This window comes from Ursus maritimus, unplaced genomic scaffold, assembly GCF_017311325.1.
Source record: "Ursus maritimus isolate PB19 unplaced genomic scaffold, ASM1731132v1 scaffold_15, whole genome shotgun sequence".
In the NCBI taxonomy this organism is placed as follows: domain Eukaryota; kingdom Metazoa; phylum Chordata; class Mammalia; order Carnivora; family Ursidae; genus Ursus; species Ursus maritimus.
The window spans coordinates 14,565,793-14,581,733 of NW_024423897.1; the positions used below are offsets into that span (position 1 = coordinate 14,565,793).

The 15,941-nt window shown below is 38.5% G+C and overlaps 1 protein-coding gene across 10 annotated transcripts in view; it reads left to right on the top strand.

Annotated features, from left to right (window-relative positions):
* Positions 1–15,941, top strand: part of PWWP2A (PWWP domain containing 2A) — a 36,208-nt gene that overhangs the window by 11,106 nt on the left and 9,161 nt on the right. For 5 of the 10 annotated variants that reach the window (XR_005834837.1, XM_040630338.1, XM_040630339.1 and 2 more), the window contains one exon: positions 8,398–10,095. Coding sequence is in view for 8 of the 10 variants with exons in the window: in XM_040630338.1 (XP_040486272.1) it covers positions 8,398–10,081 (1,684 nt within the window). In the remaining 2 variants the exon portion in view is untranslated. The remainder of the gene's footprint in view (positions 1–8,397; positions 10,096–15,941) is intronic. The other 5 variants (XR_005834838.1, XM_040630343.1, XM_040630340.1 and 2 more) reach the window with 2 other exon arrangements.

Below are 15,941 nucleotides of genomic sequence, written 5' to 3' on the forward strand. Positions count from 1 at the left end.
ATGAAATTTATATTTTATTAGGGAATGAGATAACTTGGAAATTCTTGCATATTGTATGGTATAGAATGTTTCTTAATCTTTTCTACCCACTGACCCTTTGGGGCAGATGGCTTGTTAGGAAATTATGGGCTTTGTCATGAAGAAAAAGTCTCCGAGAAATTTAGTCCTTCGAGTGTCTCTGCCTCCTATATGCTTTTAAAACATTGAAAAGGGCTTACCTTTGAGAATGACATGTTTCAAATTAGCAAAAGGAAGATAACTTTGTGCTTTTCTTTGCACTTATTAAAAATGATAGGACCAGACTAGCCTAGCTGAGCTTGTTTTTAACAAAGTGCTTGAGACACCTACAATCCCATCACTGTATAATCAGAGGCCTTCGTTGGTCTCGTCTTAAGAGAGTAGTGTTTTCCATTCACCACACTCTTCATAAACGCTCATTAGCAGGGCCCTCCCTCATACACTCCAGCTTGCCTTCCCTTTCTGCCAGATGGGTGATCTTTATTTTATTGCTTGTTTAAGCCTCTGAATTCTTACCTGTCTCCTGGAAGGGGGACTCGGGTTGCTGACTGGTGATTCCTTAATGCTGCATCTGGTCATCTGCTGGTTTTTACCACACCTGCTCAGTGTTTCACTTTTTTTTTTTTTAAAGATTTTATTTATTTATTTGACAGAGAGAGACAGCCAGCGAGAGAGGGAACACAAGCAGGGGGAGTGGGAGAGGAAGAAGCAGGCTCCCAGCGGAGGAGCTCGATGTGGGGCTGGATGCCAGGATTCCGGGATCACGCCCTGAGCCGAAGGCAGACGCTTAAGGACTGAGCCACCCAGGCGCCCCAGTGTTTCACTTTTTTAAACCACTTTTTTAAGCCACGAAATTGATTACTAGCATTCAAAAATGTGGAACCACTCTTTACCACTCCCTGTTTCGCTTTTCAGTAAGTCTACCTGTGTTCTTCTAGGCCTTTTCTTGCAAAGCTCATTGCCTTATCACTAATCCACAGTGATTGCTGTCCCTCTCAAGTCGTAGTCTCTTGGCAGTGAGTATTACATTCTGGTCTTGCCTACTGAAGTTGGGTTCTAGGGCTGGGACTTAGTTTTATACCCTCTGAATAATTAACATAGTTGTATCTGAATATAGATTTTGTGCTTAGTGGTACTTGAGATGTGTTTGCTGGCATTTCTGCTTAAGTAGAATTATTTTTTAATTTCTTGGGCTTGAACACATAACCCTGAGATTGAGGCCCATGCTCTACTGACTGAGCCAGCCAGGTGCCCCCAAGTTTTCTTTTTTATAAACTTTCTTTACTTAAATGTTTTGGTGGAGCTGAGGTGAATTAAATTTAGGATTATACTTTTTAAAACTAATACTGAAAACCTCTTTATTTTGAGATTTCATACAGCAGAGAACTCTTAAGCTTTATCTAGATTCACTAATTGTTAGCATTTTGCCATGTTCGCTTTATTGTTCTTTAAAGGTACTTTTTTTCTTAAACTATTTTGAGAGTAGCTTGCATATATCATTCTCCTTTACCCCTTAATATTTGTGCATTTATTTCTTAAGATCAGGATAGTTTTCAAATCCAAGAAACAGTACTTTTATCTAATTTGCAGCCCATATTTCATTGTTTTGTCAATTTTTCCAATAATGTCCTTTTAAAGCTTTTTCCCTCCTCCAGTAAATGATCATGTATTGCATTCAGTTGCCATAGAATATGTGTACTAGGTACTGTTCCTCAATTTAGATTTCTCTGATAGTTGCTCAAAGAGGTTCAGGTTACATAGGCGATGCGGTGATCTCAGGGTTCCACGTCTGCCCTCATTGCTGATGTTCACGTAGATTCTCCCTTAGGTCAGGGTGTTGTCCTGTTACTCCTCAATTTCCCTTGTACTAGTCATTGCTTTACTATCATGAACATAAGCTGCTTCTCATCAAACTTTCCCCTCTATGTTAGGTAGATCTACAGTTAAGATTAAAAAAAAAAAATTGGGTGGCGCCTGGGTAGCGCAGTCGTTAAAGCGTCTGCCTTCGGCTCAGGGCGTGATCCCGGCGTTGCGGGATCGAGTCCCACATCGGGCTCCTCTGCTGGGAGCCTGCTTCTTCCTCTCTCACTCGCCTGCTGTGTTCCCTCTCTCGCTGGCTGTCTCTCTGTCACATAAATAAATAAAATCTTAAAAAAAAAAAATGTTGGTAAAAAACACATAATATGTGCCATCTTAACCATTTTTTAAAAAGATATATTTATTTTACAGAGAGAGCAGCGGGGAGGGGCAGAGGGAGGGAGAGAGTCTCAGCCGACTCCCTGCTGAGCCTAAAGCCTTGAGCCACAATCAACAGTTGGTGCTTAACTGACTGAACTACCCAGGAGCCTCCATCTTAACCATTTTTTAAAAGATTGATTTTAGAGAGTGAGAGCCTGTAGGGGGATGGGGCAGAGGGAGAGAAACCTAAGCAGACTCCATGCTGAGCTTGGAGCTTGACCGTGGGGCTCCTTCTCGCGACACTGAGATCGTGACCTGAGCTGAAATCAAGAATTGGCTGCTGAACCGCCTGCGCCACCTAGGTGCCCCTCATCTTTTTGTTTGTTTGTTTTAAGATTTTATTTATTTGAGAGAGCATGAGTGGGGAGGAGCAGAGGAAGAAGCAGGCTCCCCGCAGAGTGCAGAGCCCGACAAGGGGCTTGATCCCGGAGCAACAATCGATGGTGACCCAAGCAGAGGCAGATGCTTAACCAACTGACCCACCCAGGTGCCCCAAGGCACCCCCCTACCTTAACCATTTTTAAGTGTATAGTTCAGTAAGTAGTGTTAGGTACATTCGCATTGTTGTGAAACAGATCTCCAGAACTTTTTAATCTTGTAAAACTAAAATTCTAGACCCATTAAACAACTCACTAGTCCCTGACAACTACCAATTCTACTCTGACTACTTTAGATATCTTACATAAGTGGAATCACACAGTCTCTGTTTCTGGCTTATTGCAACTTAGCATAATGGTCTCAAGGTTCATCCATCTTGTAACATGTGACAGGATTTCCATTTTAAGGCCGAGTAGTATTCCATTGTATGTACCTACCACATTTTATCCATTTGTAGATAGATGGGTGCTTGGGTTTCCACTTTTTGGCTATTGTGTATGATATTGCTATAAGCATGGGTATGCAGATATCTATGGGAGACCCTGTTTTTGATTATTTTGGCTGTATACCCAGAATTGTGTGAACTGGCTTGAATTTTTAATTTTGGGAGGCCTAGATACACACTTATTTTTCTAAAATTTTCTTCTGTGTACAGCCTAATTGAATTAATTTCATTTGTTCTGAGATTAAATTTTGACATAATAACCGATCTCCAGAGACGAAATGTGAACCAAAATAAGGTTGCTTTGTAGTTTTCCCTCCTTTATGATTTAACCTGTTGCTAATTTAAGGAAGAAATAATGTCTTAAATACAACTGCTTGAATTGAAATGAATCTGGATTATTTTTTTCATGTGGTTAATTGCATATAAATTTTTCTTACTGTAGATTCTTTAAGAGAACATAATTTTGGGAAGGAAAGGTTTTTGTTTTCTGTTTATTAGAGGGAAGTCTGGTCCAGCCAGAACATTGGGGTGTGTCTCAACTAACCCTCCTGAATTTTTTGAGTGTCAAATTATTCAGGACCTCTGTTTTCTTGCCTAAAATATAATACCTTAGTTTTTTGCTTTTTTGTTTTTATTGTACAGTACTTTTAGAAGAATTTCCTCTTAGAGTTGGAGCTTGGCAACCAGAATTTGAAAGAAGAAAATGAGAATCAGTTGTGCACTGTTAAACTATTGTAAACAGGAAGGAAAAGGATATCATCCTAGGTCAGAGATAAGGTGATTGAGGTTGCTGTGAGGTTAATGCTGATAAACAGTATATCAGCATTCATTCATTCATTCATTTAAATACATCAGCATTTGAAAAAACACTTTCAGTGTAATAGGTTAAGAGTTGTTGGTAAACATTTTTTGTTTTGTTTGAAGTATTCCTGTGGAAAGGGAATTTTGATGATAGTTTCACTCCAAGAAGTGATACCTATTTTAGTATAGGATTGATTGGTAATGCGAGAAATCTTAAGCAAATACCATAATTTTGTCAGTGGGTGAATAAAAGCTTCATTTAGTCAGATCTAGAATCATCAGTAAAATTCAGGTCTCTGAAGTCTGAACTGAAATACTAGAAAATTCTCTTATCCTTACTATAATTGTAAATCACATTTTGAATTGTAGCTTATATAAATACTTCATATTACATTTGTTTAACCTTTACATTAGGTGAGGATCCTTTTTCTCTTCTCTTGCCTTGACACAAAATAACTGTTAAGCCCCAGTATTCTCCCTCCTCAAAATTTTGGCTATCGTTATTCCTCAATTATTTAGGTAGGTAGTTTTAAAACTTCATTTTATAGATTCACAGGAATCTGCAAAGATTGTTCAGAATGGTCTCTGGTACACTTCACCTGGTTTTCCTCAGGAGCTATTTATTTTTATTTTTTTAAGTTTTTTTTTTTTTTAATTCATTGATTTTTTATTTTTTATTTTTTAATTTTTGAGAGAGAGCCCACAAGCGTGCGGATTGGGGGAGTAGGGGCAGAGGAAGAGGGAGAGAGAATCTCAAACAAACTCCCCATTGAGTGGGAAGCCCAACACAGGCTCAGTCCTACAACCATGAGATGACGACCTGAGCTGAAACCGTAGAGTCTGATGCTTAACTGACTGAGCCACCCACTTCCCCCAAAGATTTTTTTATTTTTAAGTAAACTCTACACCCAGCGTGGGTCTCAAACTCACAATGTCACAAGCCCCAGATCGGGTCACATGCTCCACTGACTGAGCCACACAGGTTCCCCAGAAATTATATTTAATTAAGCCATAATACCTGAATATTTTTCCTTTAGAATTTTTGGGTAGTGGTTAAAGAATACTGAAAATAGGTAAGGGTTAGGATGAGTCATTGATAAGGTTAATGAATACCTTCTTGTTGCATGAAGAAGGGGGGAAGAGGACAGATGCTTCTGCATCTTATTGCTCAAGTCTTAAAGAATTTGTGAAAAGTTCTAGAAGAAGCTCAAGCAAGGGATACTAGTTAGCCTTCTACCTCTGGAATGATTGAAATCCTCCTCTGCTGAGGTCACCCTTTGGTGAACGTTCACTTGAAACATAAATACCTTCTAAAGCAAAAGTGCTTGCTAAAAATGTAAGTCCTGTGTTCTTCCCTAGGAGAGGGTCTTACGATTCAGTCTTGGGGCAGGGCTTAGGAATCTTCATGTTCAAAGACCACAGAGTGTTGCAGATTTCTAGAGAACACACTTGTAAGTAGGCTCCGTGCCCAACCTGGGGCTTGAATTCACCACTCTGAGATTGAGTCACATGCTCTAGTGACTGAATCAGCCATGTGCTGAAGAGGGTGTAGTTTCGTTGCTACTTTATATTCTTATTAAGGTTACAGTTTCGTAAATTGATGGTTTTCAAAATTTTGAGCATAGTTACAAATGTATTTTACATGTGGGTGTGTATATACATACATACATGAAAGTTTCATTGCAGTTACATATATTTAGACTCTGATTTTTAATACTTAAATCATGGTTGTGATCCTGGAAATTGATTTCACAACCAACGTTTCCACCATTAGTTTAAAAACACCGTCATAGGGGTGCCTGGGTGGCTTAGTCGTTAAGTGTCTGCCTTCAGCTCAGGGCGTGATCCTGGCGTTATGGGATCGAGCCCCACATCAGGCTCCTCTGCTGGAAGCCTGCCTCTTCCTCTCCCACTCCCCCTGCTTGTGCTCCCTCTCTTGCTGGCTATCTCTCTCTCTGTCAAATAAATAAATAAAATCTTTAAAAAAAAAACCAAAACACTGTCATAATACTAAGTGTTGTCCATGTTAGGGAGGCAACATGATCACTGAGACGAAGTAGTACATTGATATCCCTTTTCTTCTTAAGGTGATTTAATCTTTCTGGGCCTTTGAGAAAGTTTTATTATTACTTAAAAATATTTTTCTACTTTTGCCGAACATCTACCACCCACAATTACCAGCGTGGCTGCTCCCCCCTCCCCTTTTCGTGCTTCATTATTACACAATGAAGTGCCTTCCTGTGTTACTTAAGAACCTTTAATGTTTGTATTTTATATGCTTTAGAGGGAAAGGCAAAGGAAAAACCCCAGAAATGAAATTAATGTTTTTATTAAACTCCCTGAGGGAAAACATAATAGATTCCACAGCTTATTTGGTATAAAGTTCTAAAGTCATTGGCTAGATCATCCTCACTTTGACATTATAAATTAAGATATAGAAATGATCCTAAAGTCTAGTAATTTAGTTGAAAATAAGATCACATGGGGTGTGTGGGTGGCGCAGTTGGTTGAGTGTCTGCCTTCGGCTCAGGTCGTCATGATCCAGCCTCCTGGGATGGAGGGAGGCCCCCCACCCTCCACTCAGCAGGAAGCCTGCTTCTCCCTCTGCCTTTTCCTGCCTCTCTGACTACTTGTGCAAGCTCTCTTTGTGTCAAATAAATAAAATCGTAAAAAAAAATAAAATTACAAAAAAAACCAAATTAATTAAATGCAGTAAATTTTAGTCAAGAAAATGGCTGGCATTTTCCTGTTAGTCCTTACCTGAATCCTGTAAGGTAGGAAATAGCGTTAGCCCATTTTACACATATAAAAACTGCATCTAGAGACGTTCAGTAACACCGTGGATACAAAGTTCATAAGGACAGGTGTGAAACTTCACCTCAGACCTTAGGATGATTATAGTTACGCCTAATACGAGAATGAGTGTTTTTTATTCAGCTGTGAAAACACCATGTGAAGGTGCAGTGGGGCAAAATGATCGCTTCTTAAGAGCTAGAAATTTGACTGCTTGTATCAGTAGTGGTCTCACCTCAGATAAGTTACATTGTTTTTTTTATGGAGCTGTATGTGAAAATCCAAAAATCACCTCTCTCGTTCATATCAGAAAAGACTGTTCAGATTGCCTTGGCAAGTAAATAGGAAGCAAACATTTAAGTACCAATGCTATGCTAGGCTGGAAAGCCACTTTGCAAACTCTGATGTAGAGAGGAGGGTATCCTTTGTGGACTAGCCCAGATTCAAGTCTGTCCCACCCTAGGTAAAAGCTTTCCCCTTCCTTTGTGGTTTGTGGTCGCCAAACAGAAGACTTGAAGGAGAAAATAATTTAGGGGATCATAAACAGAAGTGGTAGTGGTGGCACTTGTTACATCCCTGTCTGAGGTTCAGTGTGTTTATAGCCCTAAGAACTTAATGTCAAGATTTCTTCCCAACAAAGATACTCTGAACCTTTTGGGGGACATAAGGACATGTTAGAGAACGAGAAATGAGACTCATTCTCAAGAGAAACAGACATGCAAGGCATTTGCATCTTCAGGAGTTCTGACTGTGAAGCCGATCCTTGCCTTGTTTTATTATAAACTGAGAATTGTAGATTTGTGTTCTATACCAGTGCTTTGCAAACTAGGTCTGGACCAGTTTTAAAATCCTTGTAATGTGTCTGACTAGCATTTAAACAAATGAAATAGACGAGATTAGGGGGAAAAATACCACTATGTATCACATAATACAAGGTTAAACATCTAGTGAAACTTTGGCATAAGTGTGTGTTTATATATGTATATATGCATGCATGTATACATACATAAATGTTATTAGATTACAATGTGAAAATATTTCTTAATGTGTGATGCGTTTTTTAAAAAGTTAGCCACAGCTCTGTACCTGTCTGCTTGTGCGGTAATTTGGGCATCTGAATTTCTCATATTTTTGTGCTTTTGGGGGGCAGAAGGTAGATGAAGGGCTTAAAGAGTTCGGGTGCAAGAGTAGAGGAGCAGCTGGTCTTTGAATCTTCAGTGATTAAGTGAAGTTGACATGGGATTTTACTCAGTGTTTTTGGGTAGTTAACCTGAATTTGTTTTGTGAGGCTTTTGCAAGCTCTTACAACCAGAGGGAGATAACGTATGTTGCATATTCATAGTTGCATGTACTGGAGTTGTCCATAGTCCAGCGAATGTAACATCAAATGACATACAATGTTAAGCTTATAGAATGCCTTTCTGATCTAAGACTAAAAGGTCTGTTTTAAATAATGTCCGCTATTTTGGCGCTGGTTAGACCAGTCATTTGAGTTTATACCTAAATGTGTAATCTGTTTATACCTAAAATGTAGGAACAATAAAAAATGAAGGGCTTTGGGATTTTGGCAGGGAGGTGGTCAGTAGGTTTTTGTTTTTATTCTTTAATATGAAATAGAGTTCAGGAAAGGTCATACGAACTAACACTAGGTGTTGTTTCAGTATAAGAAACTGAATCATAGACATTGAGTTAATGGCTTCTTTTTTCTTTGATTTCTTTCCAAGGTTTGGGCCCCATGGGATCCCTGTGACAGTGTTTCCCAAAAGGGAATATAAGGAGAAACCTGAAGCCATGCAGCTCCAATGTAATACATTCCAAGAAGGGACAGAAGTGAAGCGTGAAGTGAATGGTGCTGTTCCCGATGACCCTTCTCCCATCTCGCCTCCCAAGCCGGGCTTGGCCGAAAGCCTGTGGACTTCCAAACCACCGCCTCTCTTCCATGAAGGAGCACCTTACCCTCCCCCTTTGTTTATCAGGGACACCTATAACCAGTCAATACCTCAGCCACCGCCTCGGAAAATTAAGCGACCCAAACGAAAAATGTACAGGGAAGAACCTACTTCAATAATGAATGCTATTAAACTGCGACCCAGGCAAGTCCTGTGTGACAAATGTAAAAACAGTGTTGTTGCGGAGAAAAAGGAAATTAGAAAAGGTAGTAGTGCAAGTGACTCTTCTAAATATGAAGATAAAAAACGGAAAAACGAAAGTGTAACTACTGTGAACAAAAAACTGAAAAGTGACCATAAAGTGGATGGGAAAAACCAAAACGAAAGCCAGAGAAGAAATGCTGTGGTGAAGGTTTCCAGTATTGCTCACAGCAGAGGCAGAGTAGTCAAAGTTTCTGCTCAGGCAAATACATCAAAAGCTCAGTTAAGTACTAAAAAAGTGCTCCAGAGTAAGAACATGGATCATGCAAAGGCTCGGGAAGTGCTGAAAATGGCCAAAGAGAAGGCGCAAAAGAAGCAAAGTGAAACCTCTACATCCAAAAATGCACATTCAAAAGTCCATTTCACACGTCGCTATCAGAGTCCTAGCTCAGGTTCCCTTCCACCCCGGGTTCGTTTAAAACCACAAAGGTACAGGAATGAAGAAAATGACTCTTCTTTGAAGACAGGACTTGAGAAAATGCGGAGTGGCAAGATGGCACCCAAGCCCCAGTCTCGCTGCACCTCTACCCGCTCAGCAGGTGAGGCCCCTTCAGAAAATCAGAGTCCCTCAAAAGGCCCGGAAGAGGCCAGCAGTGAGGTTCAGGACACAAATGAAGTGCTTGTGCCTGGTGAGCAGGATGAACCACAGACACTGGGCAAAAAGGGCAGCAAAAGCAATATCTCTGTTTACATGACCCTAAATCAAAAGAAATCTGACTCTTCCAGTGCTTCAGTGTGTAGCATTGATAGCACAGATGATTTGAAATCCTCCAACTCTGAGTGTAGTTCTTCTGAAAGCTTTGATTTTCCTCCAGGCAGTATGCATGCACCTTCCACCTCCTCCACTTCCTCCTCTTCAAAGGAAGAGAAAAAGCTCAGTAATTCCTTGAAAATGAAAGTCTTTTCCAAAAACGTCTCTAAATGCGTCACACCAGATGGCAGGACCATATGTGTAGGGGACATTGTTTGGGCCAAGATCTATGGCTTCCCTTGGTGGCCAGCCCGTATTCTTACTATAACTGTGAGCCGCAAAGATAACGGCCTTTTAGTCCGACAGGAGGCCCGTATTTCATGGTTTGGGTCTCCAACAACCTCTTTTCTTGCTCTTTCGCAACTCTCCCCCTTTTTAGAAAACTTCCAGTCACGCTTTAATAAGAAGAGAAAGGGCCTGTACCGCAAGGCTATCGCAGAGGCGGCTAAGGCTGCCAAGCAGCTGACCCCTGAAGTGCGGGCTCTGTTGACACAGTTTGAAACGTGAACATGGACAGTAAGGTAGGCAAGAACCATTGGAAGGCGCCACAGATTTTCTAGTCTAGTTAGGAATAACTTCTACGAAATAGCTTGGCCAAATCGGAGAGAGGAATTGTACTCGGTGGCTGCTTTTTTATATTTATCTTATAGCCATTTTTAGACTGAGAAGCTTAAACTGAACAAGCAGTCAAATTTTGTCTTAAGGAAGTGAGATTTTAGCAGTATTTTTCAGTTTTGAAATCAAACCATCCCAAGGCATAGGAGCCATAGCCTCAACTGAAAATGAATTTTTGCAGGGACTGTTAATTGCCATTTGTACCTAGTACTGTGTGTATGTGTGTATATTTATATATGCACATGTACGTATATGTGTGTATATGCATACATACATATATATAACATATAGCCTGTCACTGTGTGACACAGGTTGCGTATTTGGGATTGCAGTAAGGGCTGGTGAGCTGGGTTGGGGGTGGGGATGGGGAATAGTGTGGATATTTAATGACTACTTGTTTTTTAATTAATGAATACGTAGCCTTTCTATGTGCACAATGGCACAGGAGTTTGATACTTAGGTGTTTGACAAATTGAAATGCTTGCTATTCAGTTGCAGGCTGGGGAAATAGCCCAGTATTTGGGGTTAAGACTTTTAAGGCTGACAAGGTTTGAATCATCACTCTTTCGTTCAGTGGGGATTTAACAAAAACTTTCAAATTTCTGGTTTGGGAGTTTAGGTAGGTTTGTCTTTGGATATGTAAATAGTTGATTGCTAAATTTGGTCAGATTTCTCCTGACTGGCTGTTCCTAAATTCTTAGGATACGTCCTGGTAAATTACACTTTGTGAATTAATTGTCATGTGTGTAATTGTTGCATTTTGGATGTACCTAATTTGATAATTTTTAAAAAAATATTTCCATTTAAGGTATCTGTTTGCAGGTCAGAAAATGAGAAAATGTAATTGTGTAATGCTCTGAAATGTAAAAAAAAAAACAAAAAAAAACTGTAAATAAAATCGACTAAATCCAAATTATTTGTGTGTGTTTCTCAAAAAGCTTTGAAAAATTTCAAGATGGTAGAAAGTTATTCTTTGTAATAGTTTATAGAGGAGATGAAAAAAATCAAACCTTTATTTTCCTATTTGTCCTATCAGAGAATATATTACCTGACCATAGATAAAATGAAGTAAGTGATTAATCCATATATTCTGAAAATGAGGTTTTACAGTGTAGAGGTCTGATATGCTTCTAGATTTGAAGCCTTCCTCCCGCCAATTTCTCATAAATGTGTAGGTTTAATTTTCCTCATTTTTAGCCTTAATATTTCATCACATGGCTCTTTGTTTTATATTTGGGTAGTAACAACCAGTCTGTCTTCTGCCTGGTCTGCCTCAGGTATCCTTGCTTTTGGGGCTAGTAACTTAGATCACTGTTTTTCTACATGGTCCATCTGTCCCTCAGATTTGACTTACTTTTCATTTTTAGCTTTTTATTGTTAGTGAAAAATAACATCTGATTGCCCATTCAGGCAAATTTATCCCAAGATTTTTCAAGTTGCTTTCACATTTTTTTGTGTCTAACTTTATCTTTTGAATTTGATAGAATATCAATTTGACACTTTTAGAAACTTGAAAATTTTAAAGAGCAACTTTCTGTGTACTTCCAAGTAATCCAGTTTGAAATGTCTTAGTTACCTATGGAATTGATAAAAAGATTAATGGAGATTAAAATCCATAATCTGACAGCTTCCTTAAAGTTACGGACTTTTATGATTTATATACTGATAACTGCAAAAGCAAGTAGAATTTCTTTTGGGGAACTCAGTCAATGCTTTTTGATTATAATAAACACACAATTGAAAATAACAGTGTTTCACTTAAGTACAACATATTCTTTCCTGCAAACAGAAACAACTATACTATTTTTTAAAAATTCTTTGATTATAACAGGTTGAAAGATGTTCACGGTGTGGTTGAGGGGTTTTAAAGAAGTACCTTAAAAGATTTTTGAGTATTCTTTCAGATTAATGAATTTGTTCAGATTATTTTTGAAAGTTTGAAATCTAAGGTTCAGAAAGATTTAAGCAAGGCAGAGCAAAAAGTCACTTAATGCAATTCCAAGGCTTCATGTAATCCAAGTGAGTTAACATAGTGTGTTTGACAGTGGACATTGCTAATAAGTCAAGTGCTTTGGCAAATGTGCTCTGGTGGCATAAACCAAATTTGATTGTTTCAGAAGCCCTGGGTGGGGGCGGGGGGGGCAGGAATAAAGTCATGATTGTTACGTACAAAAATAACATTCAGTTTTATGTAGTCCATACCACTGAGGGAAGGGTTGAAGCAAAATCACAAATGTGCATGATCTCCTATTATCATGCCAAATAATCCCTCCATTTTAAACTGGTGTATTTCATCTGGTGTTTCAGTAAGGAAAAATTGTAAAGAATTTCTTAGTCTTAAAACACGTATATTCTAAACACTAATCCTGTAGCCGCATGTTATTTTACTCAAATGGAAATTTAAAATTTTGAGTATAGTTGACGCACGATGTTAGATTAGTTTCAGGTGTACAACACGGTTCAACTTCTCTACACTATGCCAAATAGAAATTTCTTAAGCAGCTAAATTTATGGAGGAGATAGAGTTGAATTGGATAGTTCTAGCTATTTTGCTTTAAAGTGGTCAAAGGAGGCATTTACTCTTTGTATGGAGATAACCAAATGTGTGTTTTCCCCCTTGCAGAGAGAAAAGCAGGCTTAGGTCAAATAACCAGTGATCTTAAAAAAAAAAAAAAAAAGTTAAAACAAAGGATTAGCAAGGGGAGAAACCAAGTGAAAGCTGTAACAGCCAAAGATGTCTTTATTTCTAGAATGGCTCAGAAATTTAAAGCATCAGAGTATTTTTCTCTAGTTTCCCAGGATCTATTGAACAGAATGCTGACTGTTGATTTGAAAGGGATATCTTTTCAACTCAATTATAGATGTAGAACCAGACGTGAAAGAGATTAGTGAGATGGGGAAAGTACAATTCATTAGTCTGGAGCCCATCTGCATGACTTGATGTATCCTATGGGGTTTTGATAGGAAAATCTATAAATAGTGACTTTAAATTAGTACTAAGTAAAATAGACAATATAGATGTGAAGACAGACTTAGGCAATATGAAAGTGTTAACTAAAATCAAATGTACATCTTCATTAGTGGGTCCGAGTTTGTAATTTACAAAATACTGACTTGCACTGCTATTTTGACCAGGTTGTACTTAATATTGGTTATGTTGAAGGAACGATACATATTTGCATTCCTTTACGTACATATAGGATTCCTTTACATAGAATAACTGAATTGGGAATTGGAAATATAGGCGTACCTCAGAGATACTGTGGGTTTGGTTCCAGACCACCACAATAAAGTGAATATCCCAGTAAAGTGAGTCATGAATTTTTTGGTTTCCCAGTGCCTATAAAAGTTACTTATATTGCAGTCTCTGTGCAGTAGCATTGTGTCTAAAAAAACAATGTATATACCTTAATTAAAAAAGTATTTTACTGCTAAAAAATGCTAACCATCTGAGCTTTCAGTGGGTCGTAATCTTTTCCTGGTATGGAGAGTCTTGTCTTGATGTTGACGGCTGCTGGTGGATCAGGGTGGTGGTTGCTGAAGGTTGGGGTGGCTGTGGCAGTGTCTTAAAATAAGACAGTGGTGAAGTTTGCTGCATCGATTGACTCTGCCTTTCGTGAACAATTTATTTCTTTGGCATGCAATGTTGTTGGATGGCATTTACCCACAGAGGACCTTCTTTCAGAACTGGTGTCAGTCCTCTCAAACTCTGCCCTTGCTTTTTATCACCTAAGTTGATGGAATGTTCTAAATCTTTGGTTGTCGTTTCAACAATCTTCACAGCTTCTTCATCGGGAGTAGATTCCATCTCAAGAAATACTTTCTTTGCTGATCCATTAAGAAGCAGCTCTTCTTGTGTTAAAGCGTTATTGTGAGATTACGGCAATTCCGTCCCATCTTTGGGCTCCACTTCTAGTTCTCTTGCTATTTCCACCACGTCTGCAGTTACTTCCTCCACTGAAGTCTTGAACCTTTAATTTGTGTAAAAAAAGAAAAAAGGCAGTATCTGCGAAGTGTAGTAAAGTGAAGCACAATAAAACGAGATATTCCTGTACCTTAAGAAATCTAATTTGGATCCAAAATTAGATTTTTCCCTTTTACATTGTGAATTTTTCTATGGTTTGTGCTATATTGGTTCATTTTTGTTTAGTACTCCTAGCAGAGAAGGGACTAACAAAGGTTTAGAAAAGTTGACGGATATTTTGATTTGGGCAGAGTGAAGGCCTCTAATAGGGAATTTGCCAGAGAGAATGGAGACCCTATTTCTCAGTTGGGGCAAATTTAGCATTTGCCTTGAGATTGTATTAGTATGGTGGCTGCTAAGACCCATCTCTAATTGAAATGAGCTGGATACAGGCAGTTCAGAAAAGAAGAGGCTGGTACCATACCGGTTGCCAGGAGAAAATAAAACCGCTAAGCTGAATGAGTTACTTTTACCTGGTTCTGACTGAGTTAATAGGCTCTTCGTGTTCTGTATCTACTGTTTGCGTATACTTAGAGTATGCCTTCATTTAACAGAGTGCATAGAATTAAAAAAATGAAAGCTTTAGCAGTTAATATGCTCCATTGAGCTATTTTGAATAAAGGAATAGAAAGTTTAAAATCCTAGTGATATAGATGCTCTCTGTATTTTTAGTTTTCCAGGATGTCTTGGTGTATCTACCATGGGTGGTCGACACTAAGATCAGAAGAGAAACAGCTCAACTCTTTTTGTTTAATCTTCACTCAAGAGACTTAATATTTATAGACTTGGATTTTTTTTCCCCTTTCCTTGTGACTTTAGGTGGAAATTAGTTTCTTCCTGTCATATTAATAGAACACTATTTTTTTTTTTTGTATTTTAAAAAGTGTTAAGTGCCTCTAACATAAAATTTAACCGTTTTTTACAAAGTGTACAGTTCTGTGTCACTAAGTACATTCACATGTTGTGTGCCTGTCACCATCCTTCCATCTGTAATTTGGATTTTGAGAGAAATCTTTTAAATTTGGGCTGATACTGTTCTACAAGGTATTTGGAAATGAAGTCACAGGAGTGTTTTTCTTGATCAAGCATTGTGATGGGAACATGCACCTGGACCTCCTGGCTTCCAGGATTCCTTCGTAATCAACTTGCAGTCCTGTGTAGTGCTAATGGCGCCCCATTTTTAGAACTGTTAACTGCCTCTTGGTAAAATTTTTAGGTGAGTTAGTGTGATTGTATTTGCCTATTAAAGTCTCTTACAAGTGGGTTTTAAGTTAAAACCAGCCACTCCCAGTGACAAAAACCGTTGTTTTAGACAACTTTATGAGTATGAAAACTACTTAAATTACTTTAGTAATGGAATTAATTAGCTTCCAAAACTTAAATTATTTTTATTATTTTTTTTAAAGATTTTATTTATTCGACAGGATAGAGACAGCCAGCAAGAGAGGGAACACAAGCAGGGGGAGTGGGAGAGGAAGAAGCAGGCTCATAGCGGAGGAGCCTGATGTGGGGCTCGATCCTGTAACACCGGGATCACGCCCTGAGCCGAAGGCAGACGCTTAACCGCTGTGCCACCCAGGCGCCCCCAAAACTTAAATTATTTACACACTATCATACTTTTTGCCATATTTTCAAATTTGTGTATTGTTACTCTTTTACTTTTTATGTCAGTATAGTTAGCGGAAAACAAATAGTCTTTGACATACATACTATTAAAATTCTAAGGTTATCTTGTGTACCACACTGTGGTAGGAAATACTAAATTAATTTTATTTTAAAGATTTTATT